Consider the following 18,987-nt stretch of genomic DNA (forward strand, 5'->3'; position numbering starts at 1 on the left):
AACCTCCAGGCCGGATCTCGAGATTTACAGGGAAGATGAAGATGTCGGCGTTGATTGTGGAAGCCCTCTTGGTATTGGTATTGAAAAAACAGGACAATGAATAGTCCAAAGCCCCCATCCAGGTGCAATCCCACGCCACGCACACTGTAAAGGACGGAGGATAAGGGCCGCGGGGATGTGTGGGATGGCGTATGTACTTGACTAGAAGCGAGGTTGGTTATGGATACTGCATATCATACGGGGACCAACTATCCGTACGGAACAAATGCCTAAGTTGTAGTGAGGAGTCGTGGATCAGAAATGAGGGTGGTTTAGTTGATAGTCCCCGTGAAGATCCAGGAGGGGGAGTGGAAGCTTGGAAGCTTGGAAGTCTGGAACCCTTGAAGCCTGGAAGCCTCGATAGGAAGATCGAAGATCGTCGGCATAGCTTCTGTCGGAGGTGGACGACTCGACACGCAAGACGTCATCCGTCGCGGGCCAGGTCGGTTCTAGGGCTAGAGTACGACGGTTCGAGAGAGGACGATCAAGGCCCCGGCCAGAGAAGCCATGGAATGCTACCAAGGCAAGAAAACACCGTATTCAGGGTTTAAATACCACCGAGTACGAATCATGTCACAATCGGAGAGATCTACCTCGTACTCAACTTGATGGTAGTGGTATTTTACGAGCGATCTACAGCGGCGCGACGATCCCCCGAAGGTCAAAAATTCGAGAGTCAGATGGTCTGTGGGCTGGCCGGTGTGGAACCTGGAAATCGACGATCTGAAAGAGGGTTTCAGGCGTTGGAAAAGTCAATTTGGACATCTCGACCAAATTATGGGTTCGTTTCTCCACTTATGGTGGAAGCGATGTCTGGGGAGGGTCTCCCGAACTGCATTTACATGGGCTCATTGTTACCTCCGTAGGTAGCTGGCTAGTGTTGCGGGGGTTGATCTTCTAGATATTTACGTCTTACGTCGGAGAAGGAATCCGGCTATAGTGTGTCGTCTACCGGTAACTGGTTAGAATCCAGTCGGTTATCAAACATGGGTACCGTAGGAACTGAGTAGGGCTAGGTCTGCTGTTATTGGCGGTCCAAAAACATTGATCCTGCCTAAATTGATCAAGTCAATACCTCTAGGGTATAGACATCCGTACCCGCAGATTCCCATCAGCTGCCAGGTACCCCTATCATCACAATACCTAACTAGAGGGCCCTGGAACCTACCAATACGTCTACAAAGAACCTGAGGAAACATGTACAGTCTCGGACGGCGGTCCATGCACCCGTGCATCGAGTATCAAAGGGTCGAGTCTTCAAGTGCAGAAGTGGTAAGAACATGATCGACTTAACATAGTGAGAAGAGGCTTTTTAAACCCCCTCCATGAATTGAATTGAATGGTATTGGTTCTTGCGGATTTTAGACGTTCGATTCCATGCGCGGTCGGATGGAATACGTCCACCATGAAACTCTAAGAACGCCAGCCTCAAGTTTGCAGTATTGACTGTGCATCCGCGCCGTAATTCGAGCCCAATACTTCCTTCCACCTCAGTGACCTGAAGTGGCGCAATAAACTGTGTTTGACGGTAACGACAGACTAAGCAGACATAAATCAACGCCTTGTGGTAAAGACAGGCACAACCTTCACTGTGATCCGCAAAAATGCATCGCTTTCCAAGACATAAAAAGGAAATCGTCCATGTCGCCGGTAAATGCTTCTTCGCAAGATGATAAACACAACTGGGGGTTTGAGATCACAAGTATCAAAAACAACTCGAACTCCTTGCCTTCTATGTGAGGTGTGTTGGCCTCAATTGCCTTTCCACCACTATTAACTTGCTCGAGGCATAGCGACCAGGTCAAGGTCCTTGATGATCGTCATAATGAAAAATGAAACCATCCCCTTGAGAGAATACCATGCATCAAATCGTCATCATCAAATATGCCCATTTTCATCGTACTCATTCAAGTGGTCTGATTCAAGAATCATGCCGTCCATATTCTTGTTCTGCATTCCACATCTGTGGCTGGAAATCAGAATTGGTGAAATGAGCCTGACTCAAGGCCGAAGTGCCAAACGATCCAGGGTCCAGCGGAATTGTCTCATGCCTCCGAACTTCGTACTTGAAACAGTTCTCATTCATCCGAATCTGCGGTTCTCTGCCTTTACTCGATTTGGGAGCGGCGAAATTCCCATTCGGAGTGATAGGTGATGGTGACTGCGGACTCTGGGGTGAGGACGGGTATTGTGTTTGAGCCTGAGACACAGGACCAGAGTAATAGTAGGATGGTAAAGATTGCGATCTTATCGGCTGCTGTCGGTGGCAAGTGGGCTGTAAGGCGGGCGAGAAGTAGGATGGTTGTGCCATGGTTGTGGTTGGAAAAGGTATGTGACTAGGTTGTTTGTGGTTGATGCTTAGTGTCATGTTGTTGGAGGGATATGTGGTAGCTGGCACGCCATGGAAGGTCAAATCATTGGATCCGGGAAACAAGTACGAGGTCATGTTTAAGGATTCTTCGTCTCCTTGAAACTCTTCTGTGGCGTATGTTGACACATACGGGGGATTGTGGGTTTGCAAGAATACTTGTATTGGCTTATCGTCCTTGTAGATGAGGTCGTAATGACCACTGAGATACACTGCTGGTTAGCGTACCCACACGAAGAATGGTCCCTTGATGAGGAACTCACGGGCGGTAGATCAGACGAATGGCTGGCCAGTCCTGAGATTCGAGTACAAACGAGTGTGGAGTAACTTCATCCCCGGTGCTTCTGTCAAGATACGAAACTTCAACTGCAATACAAGCTGGAGCGACCACGGCATCGGTCAACGCTTGTAAGCCAATGTGATCGATTTCTTGATTCGCCGGATCGATTCGAGTCAGGCGATATTCAGCAATCGGTGTTTCGAGAAAAGGCTCGTAGCGATCAGGTTGGAGTTGCATGAATGAGCTGGTCATCATCTGTATGGGAATGAATTAGTCAGATGGAAAAATTGACTAGAAATGAAAACCCCACCTTGATGTGATAGACGATGGAATTGGACTTGTTCTCATCATTCATGGTCTCGAGGAGCACCGCTTCGGAGCGGTCGCCACGTCCAATGGCATTGTGAATGTCGTCGAACAGCTCCCAGGTGTATTCAAACATATCAACAATGATGTCGTAGTCAATCCCGACAGCTCGCATGGTCTGCTCAAAGCTCTGTAAGCGAACCTTTTCTTGTACAATCAAGTCAAGGTCGCCCGATTTGAGGAGGATTTCAAAGTAAGCGAAGACAACACCTGCATACTACTGGTCAGATGAGCGCGACCGGTGGTTATTCATACATGTTCTTACCACGCCAACCACACTGACCATCGCCTTTGATTGGACGATATGCGGAATGAGTTGCTGCAAGCGCCTGAAGATGGTCAGCGAGCGGGTGAGCATGGAGGAAGAAGACCTACAGTGGTTTTGAGAACATAAGTGGGATCCGCCTGGGCGTATTCCGTCACAAGTTCAGATAGGCTTCTTTTGTCACCTATCAAAGGACCCTTGAGGATGAATCAGTGAGAGCACATTTGAGGCGATGGAGATAATTACCGGCAGGTTCGCTTGATATTGGTCGGACAGGCGTTGGAATTGCTCCATTTCGTCGGCATCTGGAGTGGCCATGGTTGAGCCTGAATAATTGGAGGGTGGAGGGGTAAAGTAGTCGAAATTCTGGTTCCAGGCGGCATTAGTCCTGCGAATGGGGAGGCTTTGACGTGGAGAAAGGTAGGGCCATTGAGCGGGAATGTGCTGATAGTGGTGATGAGGTGGATGGGGATGGTATTGAGGAAGACGTTCTCGGTAAAGACTGTGGTGTTGTGGATGATAGAGACGAGATGGCATTTCCTCGGGCGATCGAGAGTAAGGCAGGTTGACAAGTCGCAACAATGATGGGAATGTAGGACTCGATGCAGAATGATCAACGAGGAACGGGGCAAGAGAGAACGGGAGAGTCTGGATCAGAGAAATTCAACCATGGTCATGGTCAAGCGACCAGGTTGGATGGAGTAGAGGGCAAGAGGAGAGGAGAGCGAAGGTGAATTGGTTAATTGTAAGATAACAAAGCAGTGGATCAACGATGAGTGAACTGACCTGGTAGGAAGGCAATACTCAGAGTCGTGGAAGGGAGTCACTATATGCAGCGGTGCAGGCGAAGAAGGACTAGTCGATACGATGGTGAGAGAAAGATGAGCAGTACGGTGGTCAGGAAACACTGGCAGAGGGGAGGTTGAGCAAAGGGTTCAGGTTTAGGCCAATGCGGGTAGGCGGGCGTGGATTAAGCCCTGGTTCGGGTGTGGAGAATGACAGTGACTCGGAGCGAGTGTTGGCAATAATGACAGGTGTGTGTCGGGACCAATCGGCGGTAGCTTCTCAAGGCCTTGTCGCAAAGTCGTCGACAGGGATTGTCAATGGCGTGGAAGTTGGAAGTTGAAAGTGCAGTCAATGTGGCAAGTGGATAGAGATAGAGACAACGCAACGACTTGGACAATTGAAAGTTGGAAGTTGCGGTGGGCGTGGCGCGTACAAATTACGGAGTCGAGGGGTAAATTGTGCAAGTGGACGTGGACGTGGAAGTGGACTTGGATGCCGAAGATCAAAGGACCTGGGGCTACCATAGGATGACGAATGTGTCGTTGATCAACATGAGACTTAAGCGAGAAGCAAGACGATCAAAGTTATAGTCAAGGAGCGATAACACAGCCACCGGGAACAAAGAATCAGGTACCAGATAATGAAGATACCTGGAAATGGTAGCAGGGCAGTCGATATACGAGGTACCACTTTCAGAAATCTGCTGCGTACTTACCACGGATTGATGTATGTACTTGCCTGCCTTCAACATCCGTTCTTTCCTCAAAGTCGCGGATCACTGCATTGCAGACGGGCAAGCTCCTCTGGTAGTTGGTCACAGCCTTGGTCTTTGGGCTCGACACGTTACACATGGCGACTGCCATGGTCGCTGCCACTGCCACTGCCTCTACAACGACGTGGCAGCTGCACCCGCAGCAGGCACAATCACTTTCCCATCCTTTTCCTCTTTCCCATCTCTTATGATACCCGTCTCCATCCACGTCCTGACACACGGGAGCCCTGTCAAACCTCAGGATAGCGCATCCGTCCCAGTCCCGCATCCTCACTCAGTTAGACCCTCTTCCTCATGCGCCGGGGAACAGAGGAACCCATTCCCTGCCGCCCAATCTCTGAACTCCAGACCCGACCTTCTTGATGTCTTTTTCCCACTCCCGCTATCATCCTTATCCATCAGCCAATTTAGTTCCCGCTTTCTTCCTCAATCAGCCTAACTCTGCACTCCTCCGGGTCATACTTCGTATCATCAATCCTGGATTCCGGATCTCTTGGACACAGTCCCTATTCTATTCCGTATCTCACCATGTCTCCATCGAGTTACATCCGGCATGTTCTGGCTGCAGCCCCCCATCCACAAAGGGCATGGCACTGCGGCTTCTGCCAGGCGCCGTCATCCCTGCGGAGCCTCCAAGGTCTATTAGAACCTCATGCTCACCAGTACGAGGTATGATTAACTAATCACTTGCCTGTGGCGAGGACGAGGCCCTCACGCTCTTCAAATTGTGGACTTGACACCCAAACAAGCCACCGGCTTGACCTTCCACCTTTGAATGACGTTCTTTCCTGGTTCACATCTCCAAATGGATTTCTTCCTGTTACTGGTTCAGTCACAGTCTAACCTCTTTCGACCTTGGGCGTTTTCAAAGCAAGACCCCTGGTGAGGAACTAGTCTTTCACCAGTCCTAGGCTTGAGTAGTCATCTCCCAAGCTTTTCGATCTCACTCAAGCCTCAGATCTGACCCTGCCTTGCCCCCTTGCTAGCCCTAAAGGCCCCCTGGTCGCTTTCGTTATTAGGGCAGGCCATCCGGACGGAGGCCGCGCAGCCAAATTCAGTCCCAGAATCCAGAATCCTTGCAAAACTTGCCTAGTGCTCAGAAACTCAACTGCGGCGATATATTTCCACCTACTTCGTATGCCAGATTGTCCTCTGCTTGGTCTCCAGAAGACCCCACATCCTACCCACCTGGGACTCGGCAGTGAGGCACACATGACCTCGTACAACAACACCGAGTACGGATACCGCTTCCTCTGTCCAGTTTGTCAAAGTGAAATTCTATCTGGCAGATTCCTGGCAAGCCCCGTGCACTGTCGGCATGGCTCGCTAGACTATCAGAAATTAAATACGGCCATGCCGGGCTCTCATCCCTCATTCCGAACACTACATACCTGGCGTCTCCATCCTCGCTTGAGGCCTCGATTTGTCTGTCCAGGCGCATTGAAAGATCCCATTCTGCACCAGCGTCCATCTGCGCGAACAGGAGCCCTCGCCGTTCGATCTGATCATCACCTGAGACTCGCATGCCATGTCTCGGTACAACAGGCGTCAGAATCAATCATTCAGATCTACCTAGTAGTATCCTTACCTAGCTACTCGCTTCCTAATGTGGAATGCGTATATCTCCATGATCATTTTAAGGTCCTTGAGCAATGAAAGTTTGACCACGTCCATAAGCGTGCAAGCCACCACGGAGACAGCTTGCAGCCAATGGGATCACTTCGAAGGGCTGTATAAACACCACGGATCTTCCATCCTGGAACTCCAGCTTCCAAGTCGTGCAACAACAGATCCACTCTGGCAGCACCTAATAAAGCAGCATTGTTTACTGTCAATACTGTCAGGGTTGGACACGGGTGGGGAGTTTGACGGGTTTGACATTGCATGAATCCCACCACGAACCCCAGAACACGTTCTGTGACGTTAGCAGAATAAGGTAATAATCTGTGGATCACCTCGCTAGGCCTTGCTTGTACGAGTGATCTGTGAGTCAAATCCGACTCCCAACGGTGAGAACACGGGCCGCGAGGGCCTTGTCGCTAGCTGGGAAAGAAATTGAAAGTACGCAAATGTGATATCATATTCTCCGGCAGCTGCAACACTCGCCTGTATACCTATCAGAACCCGCGTCCTCGCCACCAGCATCGCTACCCGCATGCAATCAGCATTCCAGCTCCACAAGGGTTTGGCGAAACTCGAAGTCGCAGCTGTTGAGTAGTGGATCCCACATGATGTCTACCACCAACCATTACTCGGTACTGTGTCAGGGTTCACGTTCACCTCTGCTGCGAATTAACCGAGGCTTGTTTATTCTAATGAGGGTGTCGTCCAATAAACAAGCCGAAGATACATTGGCGAGCACAACGATCACGATCAGTTGAAGCTCTGCAAGACTGCGACCAATCAGATTGAATACGGAGTGGGGTCCGTCAAGGGGGCACTTGCTTCCACGGCTCTAGCCCTCGCCACCATTACCGCAGTCGCGGTCTCCTGTACAAAGTAGTGCAATGCATTCACCATGAGGATAGCACATTGCACATTTGCCCATGGTCGCTTGCTCGCTTGCTCACTGCTTCCACGCAGCACGCTTTCCAGAGATGGAAATGCTCTGCACAGGCTGAGCAAGCGAGGTGGGTATGCTCGTTGAGACAAGTGCGCAAGATTACAATCCATCCATCCACCCATCCATCCATCAATTCGTTTGCTTGGTCTTGCGAGTCGCTCGTGTCAATGGCGAACCTCGTACGGCATTGAGAAAAAGCCATCCATCGCAACCAATCTCCCACCCCATTCTCTCTTCCTAGCAGTCACTTCCCGTGACGAAAAAGACATGTACCACAAAGTCAGTAGCGCTGCCCTGGGGAACAATGCTGGTCTTCCAATCTGCATATTATACTCGAAATGTCTTAGCGTCAAATGATAGGATAGCGTGTTCCTCTTCCAGGAACAGAGATCGGCGATGCGATCTGAACCCTGAAACTCGTTACCGGCATTTCGTTTCGCTCTCAAGGGTAAGCAAATGCAATAATGACTGCCGAGTGTGAGTGTTGCAGTCGGCAAAGCAAAAGCGGGAGTGGGAGAGGGAGAGAAAGAGAAAAAAAGGTTCGGTCCAGTCTGCAGCCCGCCAGATTGCAAGTGCACCCATCACCATAGTCACGGAAAGTACGGTTGGGTGGAATTCTCCCTTCTGTGTTCCCCTGGAAGTGCTGGATTCGCAGGGATGCGTCGTGTCAGGCGCATTTCAAACCGGAGTAAAGCCTTTGCCACCACCACGACCACGATGTCCACCGCCGAGACGACGGGCAGAGGCGCGATTGGGGATGCTGTTGGTGGAATCCAGGCCCATTGAGAAGTTCATCATGGACCCGAAGCTCCCCCCGCCGCCGCCTCCGCCCTGTAGTGTATCATCGAGCTTGAAGCCTTCGCCGTCGTGCAGTACCGAAGACCACAATGATTCGACGGCTGTGGTCCACTCGCGTAGACGATGCAGGTGGTCCGTGGCGTTGCTCGTGCTGATGCTGTCGACGATCACTGTGCCGTTTTCCTGGTTGATTTTGGCATTGAGCTTCTTGTCGACTATCAGTACGCCGAGAATGTCTTGTACTTCGCTCACGGGGATTTTGATGTGCTTGGAAATGAATTGCAGAGAGAATCGTGTGTAAGGCGCTATCAGCTTGAGCACTGCTTTCGTGCGCATGTTGCGGCTGACTTCGTCGATATTCTCGGCGATGAATGGGTCGGCCAGTAGATCCTGGTTGTCCTTCAATATCGATTCATACCGATGAATGTCATCTCGTTGGTAGGCGTCCACGAGATCAGTCATGGCAGAAATGCGAGGGTCGTTCTTGTATGGCTTGGTCTCTTGTGAATCGAATGGATTAATGGTGGATTTCATGAGCATTGTGGTTAGAACCAGATACTTGAGCACTTGAATCCGTTGCATGGAGCCGGCTTCATCGTAGTTCTTGAAGGACTCGAAAAAGTCGCTCTGTGCTTCCTTCCAATTTTCTTCGCTCATGTGCATCTTTCCTCCGCACTCACGGATAATGCCTTGAACCTTAGGATGAGGAACCGCTGAGCGCACGGTCAATGCCTTCTGGTACAGGGACTTGAGGCGTTTGTTGTTTTTCATTTCAGCATACATCTGGATTTCCAGAGCATATGCTTCCAGCGAATATGTGCCCTTTCCTGGGTCATCTGTTCCATCTTCTTTCTGACATGCGGTGTGAATCTCCCTCACTTTGCTAGTCAGCTGATTGTAATCCTTCTTGTCAAGGTACAGCTTAGCCAGCTTGACATTTGTCTTGAGGGCCAACCGCTCATTGTTGGTGCTTTGAAAGGTCTCGAGGGTCAGAGAGTAGAACTCTTCCATGCATTTGTACGCGGTCTGTTCGGTGGCCACCTTCTCGATGTAGTCCAACATATTGTTAATACTCTTTTCGCTGTAATTTCTCGTGACGGCGGACTTGACGTAAGTGAGGAGTTCCTTGTAGTGGGAGACGGCATCGTCGAAGCGACCGAGTGCGAACTCCAACTTGATTGCTTGCTTGAGGCCCTTAAAGCCCCAATCGCCCTTCTCAGGTTCGAGAGTCGGTACGCCGAGAAATTCATCGACAGCGGCGGATGGATCGTCACCCTTCAGTTGCTTCGCATTGTAGTATTTGTTCTCAATGTCGACGTCACCAGTGGACCCGTCCTCGTCGTCTTCGTACTCAAAATCGTACCTGCGATTTAAGTTGTCAGTTCACTGGGAGATCAGTCGATAAGCGAGGGTTGTATTACTGCTCCGGGTCAGACTCCTGCATGAAATCATCGTCGTCTGACATGATGACGAAGAATGTGGTGTTGGTTTATTTGGTGCGCGCAGACCGGAGGGAGGATTGTGGTATGTGTGGGTGTATTGACATAAGGCGGTGTTGTGAACTGGAGAGTGCAAAGGTCAATGACGAGAACGCTAAAATGCCGGTTCACACGAAACAATGAATGAGGATATGAGGAAGAAAACAAAAAGAGAACCAGTCTATGTCGCGCAAGCCTGAGTAGGAGATGAGGCCGTACTGAGTAGAATGAAAATGCACCTAAGATAGAAACACTGCCTTCGTAACCAGCCTGAGCCTGAGCCTCGCCGGTAATTGCGGGGTAATCTGGGTCGCTCCTGCCTGCCAAACCACCTAGCGTTACTTCGCGCCTAAGTTTCTTATTTAGGCATTGAGTTCACTAACAGAATTCCCAACCTTAGGTAATCGTTCTTAACGGTTCAAGGCCTTCTTTGTTCGGTCTTCAACTCTGATTAGGAAATTTATGCGAATTCCAGGCTGGCAGTACATCACACTCCCCGGCAATCATATTCGAGAGCATTACACCCAATCGTTCACCTCTCAAAGTAACTAAACCGACCAAACACCCTCGACCTATCTTCCTTAACCAGCAACCAAGTCCGCAATTGCGGCATCCACGCCAACATGGGTGGCGACCTCAATCTCAAGAAATCATGGCATCCGGTGCTCATGAGCAACCAGAAAAAGGTGTGGGAAGAGGAACAAAAGGCTCTCGAAGAACGCAAAAAAATCGACCAGATCATGAAAGAGCGTGCAGAGGAACGTCAAATCCAAGAACTTGAAGACTTGCAGGCAGCGGCAGGTGGTGCGAAAAGACAGTCTCGTGTCGATTGGATGTATTCTGGTCCATCTACTGGAGAGGCCGGTACGACCGAGGAAATGGAAGGTTATCTATTGGGGAAGAGAAGGATTGATGGTCTCTTGAAAGGCACAGAAAATCAGAAGTTGGAGAAATCGGCTAAGGAAGATTCATTTTTGGCAGCGCAAAATGCAAACACTTTGAGGGACACTGCTATGAAAATACGTGAGGATCCCATGTTGGCTATCAAGAAGCAAGAGCAAGCGGCTTACGATGCCATGATGAACGACCCTGTCAAGCGCCGTTTGTTACTGAAAGCTGCTGGAAAGGTTGACGAACCAGAACGCGATCACAAACGAAGAAAACATCATCACTCTCGCCACCACCACCGCCACTCCAGAGACGATGGGGAACGAGATGAAGCCAGAGACAGACGCAGCCGCAGCCACCGCGATCGGGATGGAGGCAGGGACAGGCATAGGGACAAGGACAGGGAGAGGCGCAAGGATCGGGAGGAATTTTCAAGACACTACACTCGTCGCGACAAGGACGGCGATGGCTACGATCGCAGCGACCACAGAAGACGGAGGTCCAATACTTCTTCAGCCTCCAGATCACGCTCTCCGCCACGTCGCGAGGAGCGATCGCAGCGGTCCAGGTCTCCCTACAGAAGACGCGGATCCCTCTCAAGAGACGAGGACCGGAAACCGCGATCTCGTTCGCGATCATATTCTCCACCTCGAAACAATGGCCACAGCAATGGTGTCCGCAAGACGAAGAGTTGGCATACTTCAAGACCCGAACGACGAAGGTCACCCAGTCCAAGCGGGCAGCAAAACGGAGATGATCGGGCCGCTAAACTCGCAGCCATGCAGCAAGATGCCTCGGAGCTCGATCTCCAACGAGAACGGAGACTTGCAGATATCGCTGAACGAGATAGACAGCAGCATGAGCGCGATGAAGCCTCAAGAGCGAAGAATGCCAGATATGGCGGACGAGCAGACTTCGTCAACAGTTTCCACAAGAAAGCTGGCGATATGACTCTCAGTCAACGAATGGGAAGGGCTGGCGTGTCAAATCGAGAGGACGGTGATTGAGTGAAGCAGTACCGAGCATATACACTTTAATCCCAAATGATTCTCCATTTCATCTCAATGAGCGGTACAATCTCGGCGAGAATGTATGCTTGCATACCGAGTATGTCACTCGGATTGAGAGGGTGGCCCCTCGACCGTACTTCGGCTACTCCTTCCTCGGTCCCAATGTCCCGTGCCAAGAGATCTCTTATCAAGATTGACCAACGTACCCTGGCCTTATGACTCTGACTTTTGCATCCAGATCCATTCCAATTTATCTGTAAAAGCCCTGGCATTCCAATCTCTGTGTCACAGATTCTAGCCGCCAGCGGTGAAAACTCCTTCCATGGAACGGCCCGCGCGTGGATAAAGCAGAGTTATGTTGTTTTTACGTAGCCTTTTTGCCTTGACATCCTGTACTACAACGGGTGTTTGCCTCGAAATTTCATCCGTGGCGAGACACAAACACAAACACTGTTGGCCAACGATAGCCAGGTAAATAAGTCTTGATCATATGACATGCGCACTATCGTGACAGCGCCGACGTTGAATCACTGACCTTCTTCTTCTTCTTTTCACGAATTTCATTCTTCTGCTTCTCCTCTTCGCCACATATCTGTCTTGCTCGCGTAGTCGGGATATGGCCCCGGCTTTGGCCTCACTGATAACAATAGGCGAACACAAATACTACTTTTCCACCACATCCAGACCCGTTATCCTTCCACAGAATTTGATAACCAGACTCGCCTTCTTTGATCAAGAATATATTCCAACGACTTTGTTGCATTGGGACCAATCCGACTTTACTCCAAATGACCTCGAGTCGATCTGTCAGGGCTTTGAGAAGCAGGACGATGTGTGGACTCGCAGCTTCTTATCGGGTAAGTTTCTCGTCGACGTTAGCGAGGCCTTACATTGATTCGTCCCCTTTCCAGTCATTGTTCTCTTGCAACCACCCGAGATAGGAACTGGTGTTAGAACCAAACGCATTTTCTCCGTCGATTCATCAAAGTTGAACCTACCGCATGGTCCATATGTGGTAGAGAAGTCTACCGGCCATGTCTTGCCGGTCTTCAAATGTATGGCAGATAGCCACGAAGCCTTTGTGAGTGGACTGCTGCCGATATCGAAATCGAGGTCAACCTTCAGTGAGCTACCCGTAAGTCAAGTCGTGACATTCTCTAAAAGCCAGTCCAGCTGATAGGAGAGCAGACCAGGAATGGTATTCCTGTGCCTTCTAAGTTATACAGTCGTCAAAGTGATAGACCACTCACCGGATTGAGATTCGCCGTAAAGGACACGCTCGCCATACAAGGTCTGAGAACAGGGTTTGGCAATCAAGCCTGGCTCGAAACTTACCCACCAGAGAAGACAACGGCTCCCGCAATACAGATGCTCCTGGACGCTGGTGCGACATTGATCGGCAAACTGAAGCCCACCGAGTTTGCGGAAGGTGTCGACCCAACTGAATGGATTGACACCATCTGTCCATACAATCCGCGCGGAGATGGTTGTCAAAAGCCCTCCTCCTCGAGTACCGGAAGTGCCGTCGCTGCTGCGGCATATGACTGGGTGGATTTCACAATTGGCACCGACACAGGTGGTTCCATCAGACATCCTGCTGGCGTAAACGGCATTTTCGGTCAGAGACCTTCACACGGCCTCATAAGTCTGGAAGGTGTACTTGGCGCCACTGACCTTTTCAACACCGTTGGGATTTTCGCTAGAAATGTACAGACATTCTCTGATGTGGGTTCACACCTCGTCAGTCCTCGGAAACTTCCACAGCTGAAGCAACACGGTCGGAGATACAATCTGCTTTACCCGACTCGTGCTCCACAAACCCAGACACCTGACCAACATCACGGCGGTCAGCATCGTTGGTTTCCTCACCCGTCGGTGGACTCGGCATCTTGGACAGAGGCCGAGAAGCAGATTGAGGGAATGCTACTCCAGCTTGAATCCAAGCTCAACTGTAAGCGGATCCCATTCAACATCAATGAATTGTGGCGAGCCACACCTCCCTTGGGTCAACCCAGATCGCTCGATGAAGCAGTGGGCCACATTTATTCTGCAATCACCACAGCGTCTGCCATTCACGGAGGATTGGACAAATTTATATCCGACTTCCAGACCGCCAATAACGGCACATCCCCTAAGATATCTGAATTGGTCAGCAAGCGCCTCGATCATGGACGTTCTCTCAAACCTGCAAAGCTCGCCGAAGCCCTGGAGGCCATGCAAGCCTTCAGGACATGGACTGAGACAACGCTTTTCAGTTCCTACGACCAAGAAGCCACCACACTACTGGTCTTTCCACAATCATGCGGCCGGCCGGACTATCGCGACGATATCCCCGATCGTACCGTTCTCTTCAACGACACCTTTAGCATCTATTCGTTTGGTTATCTGGTGGGCTGTCCTGATTATACCGTGCCTGTAGCCGAGGTTCCATATTTTTCTACAGTCACAGGGCAGACCGAGTTTCTCCCTGTGTCCATCAGCCTGGTTGGAAGACCCGGTACCGACGTGGAGTTGTTCAGTCTCTTGCGACATTTGCATCAGGAAGGCGTTATTTCCGATGTATTGGCTGGTCCTAGACTTTTTGCGAGCGAGCACGGCGTTGCTAATGCGGCTTCTAAATAGATAGACTCTTTTTCTGACGCCCGGAGTGGATGATTATCTATTCCCACGACCAGTAGATTGGCTTGGAGTTGCGTTGTAGCCACTCGCCAGGCTTTCAATTTATTGTGTCTCTTTCTCCTGGCGGTTAACAATTTTACGAGCAATGGTTCCATCGAAGCCAGTAGTTTAGCTTTATCTACTTTGAATCTGAGCGAGAAGCTCTTTATTGATTGGTCGGCAATTTCATCGGTCATGATCCATTTTTCAATCACCGAAAGGGGCAAGGTGTGAGATAGACTTTGATGTCACGACGTCACAATCAATGCCCGGTATCCCACAATCTCCTGCTATCTACCAATCCCCCACAAAGCCTGGACCAAGGTTCAACGATGCTCTCCCGTTCAAGTTGCCGCCTGCTGCGACTTGGAGGCACTGCTGACATGATGGTGAACAGGGCTTGCTTGGGCCCGTTCGCTCATGCGAATGATGGCCCTGGTCTCCTCACTTTACTGGCCGGACATTCCTGTCTCGTGCCACAGCACACGTGGTGCTTTTTTGATATTTGATACATCTAGGCTCCTGTCCATCTTCAATACAACCCATCGTTATTGTGCCCATACATTCGAACAGTCACCCTGCATCTCCGTGATGGCGGTAGAAAAATAAGCCAGCGTGGGTGTACTCAAAGGTACTCGAACTGTGTACGATAAAGGATATTTAAACACACTGTAGTGTGTCTCGAGTTGTCGTGATTATGGATTCGACAGCCCGAGACACGGAGGTCTTATTGTCTCGTGCCGAGTCCATCCATGCTGACATCGATCTCTATTCCGACGGCAGCGACGCAGCAAAAGACTCCCTGGACGACCATGACAACATCAACGATGATGTGTCCGACGGCAATGCCAAGCCTCCATGTCTCTCTATCCACTCGCAGAAAGCACTGCTCGTAAACCGTGAGCTGGATGAGCAAGGCATGGGCCGATACCAATGGATGGTATTCTTCCTCTGCGGCTTTGGATACCTGCTTGACCTGCTCTGGGCGCAAGCGTTTGGCCTGGTGGTTAGCCCCATGCAGAGAGAATTCGGATTTGACGATACTCAGCTGGGGAATATCTTCACGGCATTTTCAATTGGACTGACGGCTGGTGCCTTGATATGGGGAGTGTTCGTGGATTTACCTACCGTGGGTCGCAAGGCTGCGTTCAACTATACCGTCTTGATGTCAACGGCATTTGGGATCTGTCTTGGGATTCCGGACAGCTATGGTGTGGTCATTGTGTTGACCGCCTTCACAGGTATTTCTTCCTTTCATCCTTTAGGTATACGGGAGTTCATCCTACTAACTTGCAGTACTCAGGTTTCGGCATCGGCGGAAACATCCCCATCGACACGACAATATGTCTCGAATGTCTCCCTCAGGATCGTCACTGGCTCCTTCCAGCCTTATCGATATTTCAGCCAGTGGGAGTAATCCTCTGCAGTGGTTTAGCATATGTTTTTATCCCAGCGTACTCCTGCGCGGAGAACTTGGTCTCATGCAATCGAGTGCGAGATGCGGACGCTGTCGGGGCCTGCTGTGGCAGGGCAGACAATCAAGGCTGGCGGTATCTCATGTTCACGATCGGCGCCATGACGTTTTCTGTTTTTGCGCTTCGCTTCCTAGTCTTTCGATTTCAAGAGTCCCCCAAGTTCCTCATCTCGAGTGGCCAAGACGAAAAGGCCATAGAAGTCTTGCAGTACATCGCCCGTTACAATCATCGAGAATGCCGGCTCACTTTGGAAAAGCTCATGGCCCTTGGTCATGAGCAAGATATAGCTTCTTTGCCCCCAAACGCCGCCGATGATATTGAATCACACGCCCTGCTCGACTCCCCAAACACCAGCAAGCGCCAATCCACCAAAATCAAACAAAAACTATACTCCGAGTTATCACGACTCCAACACCTCTTCTCGACGCCATCCATGACACGCCTCATCATCCTCGTCTGGATAATCTACGGCTTCGACTTCTGGGGCTTCACGATCGCAGGGTCCTTCCTGCCAACAATCCTCGCACGCAAGGGCCAATCCCTCGGCCTCTCCCTCACCGACACCTACCGCTCATACATCTACATCTACAGCTTAGGCATCCCCGGCGTCCTCGCCGGAACACTGATGTACACACGACGCCAGTACCGACGTCTGGCACTCGTCCTCTCCTCCGCCCTGTTCGCCACCTGCCTCTTCGCCTTCACCGCCGTGCACGACCACGCATCCTACATCGCCGTCAACGCCCTCGTGTACTTCTTCCAGAGCATGTTCAATGCCCTGCTGTATGCCTGGACGCCCGAGGCGTTTCCGCCCGAGGTGAGGGGCACCGCGTCCGGACTCGCGAGTTTCTGGGGCAGAATGTTCAGTATTGTTGCGCCCGTGGTCGCGACCAGGGTGTTGGCGAGAAGTCTTGATGGCGTGCTGTATCTCGCCGGCGCCAGTGTTTGGGTCTGCACGTTGGCCGTGCTGGCTGTCCCGGGGAGGTTCTTTAGCGGTCGCGATTATTAGGTCAGGTGGTTTGCTCTAAAATAGAATCTTGTAGATATCTGGGTTTCTGGTTGCTACTACCACTACTACTTCTCCTGCATAGTTTGCTTGTTTCCGAGACGGTTTCTGATTGAGAGGCTGAGGGTCACAATTAGGCAGCATTCATCCCTCTGGATGTACACATGTACGCTCGACGGAAATCGCTTATTGATACGAAGAGATGTTTTTGTTTATCTATATCCATTTCTCTCTGTTTTGGAGATAATCGTACATAGGTATGGTTAGAAAGCTTTCTTGTTCGCGAAGTGACTCGTGCGAACGCCATTTAACGAACAACCATTCCTTTTTCGGGAGGGCCGTTCAGTACTGCCTTGTATTCGGAAGATTAGCAATCATGGCCAAATTAGGCATTTGCAAGGCTGCACGTTAGTTGCATATGGTCGACGCGGCTAGAAGTATGCAAGAAGCCATGCAAGGCTCTCGGTTGCGGGTGTACGGCTGAGTACCTAGTGGCTACTGCAACAGGTTACAGCTATCCTCATCTTGGTCATCCCACTTCCCAAAATCGACCAGAAACTGCATTCAACGGCTAATCGGCACGATTAATATGTAGACTGTTCCACCGTTTTCGCAATCCTTGTCGTGGACCTTGGAATGTAAATTGCCAGGGGTCGGCATGAACTCGTCTGGATGAACTGCATCAATGGGTGGACGATATGGGTGTGAGTATGAATAGTGCAGCATTGCATTTTTACCGAAGTGCTCGTGTCGCCGGCTGCTCCATCGAATTGGGTATGGAATCACAACTCCTCAATTGAGAAAATGGTTGTTCATCTGAGAGTGGAGATTGCATGACTCGTTATCCGGTGACTTGCCGGCAGTTCCAGGGCATTTAAGAACGCGAGATTCAATGATCGTGTAATGGGTGTCACTGACGAATGTCGGGCTCTCAAGTCATGAGGTCGTCCTTTTCAGGTTCGATCCTCCGATTATCAAGCGGTGAATGGGGATGCCCGCAAGGTCCTCCGCTAACCAGGTCCTTGGTCTCTAGATGTTGTTTTTGGCCTTGAGAATGGCGACAGAGCGACGCGCACCATGTCAAGGTATATCGGAGCCCTGGAAGTACACGACAATGAAGGTGGGCCGGCCTGAAATCGGCTGTGTCTGAATCACATTGCTTCCGGTGTAAGCTTCTTCCTCCTCCTCCTCTTCTTCTTCTTCTTCTTCTTCTTCATATGGCCAGGCAAGTGCCGAGGCTTTCATTCAGCATAGTCAAAGTGGCTGAGAATTGCAATCGAGTCTGTAGGCGGATATCGCGAGTGTAATCATTGTTTGCAGTTGTAAGCCTTTGGCTGGTCAGTGGGAACATCAGCCATAGCAGGAAACTCTCTTGAACTTACATGGTCTTGTCTCTGTTCATTTTCTGCCAATATTTGACCATGGTCAGGTTTTTGACGATTTTATGTTCAAATCCATTCTGTTGTTTGGCAGTTTCGAGAAACTCGATCGTATTCTTGATTCGGAATGCACTGAAGGCCGTGGCAGGTTGTTCTCTGAAAGCCTCATTGATGATGTCTCGGACAGCGAATCGTGCTGGCTTTGAATATTGAACTGCTTGAAGGCTCGTTCGCATCAGCTTGCGATAAGCGTGGAGGACCTCCTCTTTACTCATCGAGGCATTGAGCCCAAGATAGTATTTGTCTTTCACGGAAAAGATGAACAGGCAGTTTCCAGAGCGCAGCTTCCGTCTTGCCCAAGCTCCGCTATGTGTATTTATGGTCGACCCTATCCTTATCATGATCCACCCTAACGCTAAGCGCAATTTATGCCAAGACCCAATCCAGATCGGTCTAGTCTCAAATCTCGTGTCTGGCCACTGGAAATCAAGTCAACAGCGCAGCCGCTTCGCTCCATCTGCTTTCCTTCTTCATCACAACCTCTTCTCGTTACTCCCATTGCACCGGCGCTTAGGCACTATTAGTACACAGGAACTCGAAGGTGCCAATATCTCGTGTTACTGTCGCTGAACTTGTTGCTCTTTGCTCCAGATTTATCTGCTGCATTTGAGCAAGAAGCTGACCCTTACTCGAGAGATTTCTGCTGCAGTCAGAGCTCAAAGTCACGTCCCGACTGCCTTATTCAAGTTGTGCCTGCAACCTGCTTTTTCCTTTCTGCAGTAGCCTGCTACCACTGCCACTGCCATCTATCCGGACACCGCTTTTCTTGCCCTTGTACGACCTTGTTGTTGAACTA

At 50.4% G+C, this 18,987-nt stretch overlaps 6 protein-coding genes across 6 annotated transcripts; 3 read left to right on the forward strand and 3 right to left on the reverse strand.

Annotated features, from left to right (window-relative positions):
* Positions 1–1,960: 1,960 nt before the first annotated feature.
* Positions 1,961–3,636, reverse strand: LTR84_003080 (uncharacterized protein; the record flags this gene model as incomplete). The annotated part of the gene is made up of 6 exons (XM_064846675.1): positions 1,961–2,609; positions 2,671–2,942; positions 2,998–3,263; positions 3,319–3,382; positions 3,429–3,515; positions 3,565–3,636. 6 exons carry the CDS (start codon positions 3,634–3,636, stop codon positions 1,961–1,963), a joined length of 1,410 nt encoding a protein of 469 aa, XP_064705655.1.
* A 4,481-nt stretch (positions 3,637–8,117) lies between these two features.
* On the reverse strand, positions 8,118–9,702 carry LTR84_003081 (uncharacterized protein; the record flags this gene model as incomplete). The annotated part of the gene is made up of 2 exons (XM_064846676.1): positions 8,118–9,600; positions 9,659–9,702. The coding sequence occupies 2 exons, from the start codon at positions 9,700–9,702 to the stop codon at positions 8,118–8,120; spliced, it is 1,527 nt and encodes a 508-aa protein (XP_064705656.1).
* Positions 9,703–10,338: 636 nt separating this feature from the next.
* LTR84_003082 (uncharacterized protein) lies at positions 10,339–11,610 on the forward strand (the record flags this gene model as incomplete). The annotated part of the gene is made up of 1 exon (XM_064846677.1): positions 10,339–11,610. One exon carries the CDS (start codon positions 10,339–10,341, stop codon positions 11,608–11,610), a length of 1,272 nt encoding a protein of 423 aa, XP_064705657.1.
* Positions 11,611–12,229: 619 nt separating this feature from the next.
* On the forward strand, positions 12,230–14,235 carry LTR84_003083 (uncharacterized protein; the record flags this gene model as incomplete). Its single annotated transcript, XM_064846678.1, has 3 exons — positions 12,230–12,470; positions 12,525–12,748; positions 12,802–14,235. The coding sequence occupies 3 exons, from the start codon at positions 12,230–12,232 to the stop codon at positions 14,233–14,235; spliced, it is 1,899 nt and encodes a 632-aa protein (XP_064705658.1).
* Positions 14,236–14,968: 733 nt separating this feature from the next.
* Positions 14,969–16,755, forward strand: LTR84_003084 (uncharacterized protein; the record flags this gene model as incomplete). The annotated part of the gene is made up of 2 exons (XM_064846679.1): positions 14,969–15,512; positions 15,575–16,755. The coding sequence occupies 2 exons, from the start codon at positions 14,969–14,971 to the stop codon at positions 16,753–16,755; spliced, it is 1,725 nt and encodes a 574-aa protein (XP_064705659.1).
* Positions 16,756–17,965: 1,210 nt separating this feature from the next.
* LTR84_003085 (uncharacterized protein) lies at positions 17,966–18,406 on the reverse strand (the record flags this gene model as incomplete). Its single annotated transcript, XM_064846680.1, has 2 exons — positions 17,966–18,080; positions 18,135–18,406. 2 exons carry the CDS (start codon positions 18,404–18,406, stop codon positions 17,966–17,968), a joined length of 387 nt encoding a protein of 128 aa, XP_064705660.1.
* Between the last annotated feature and the right edge of the window lie 581 nt (positions 18,407–18,987).

This window comes from Exophiala bonariae, assembly GCF_035927105.1.
Source record: "Exophiala bonariae strain CCFEE 5792 chromosome Unknown scaffold_15, whole genome shotgun sequence".
NCBI classification, from domain to species: domain Eukaryota; kingdom Fungi; phylum Ascomycota; class Eurotiomycetes; order Chaetothyriales; family Herpotrichiellaceae; genus Exophiala; species Exophiala bonariae.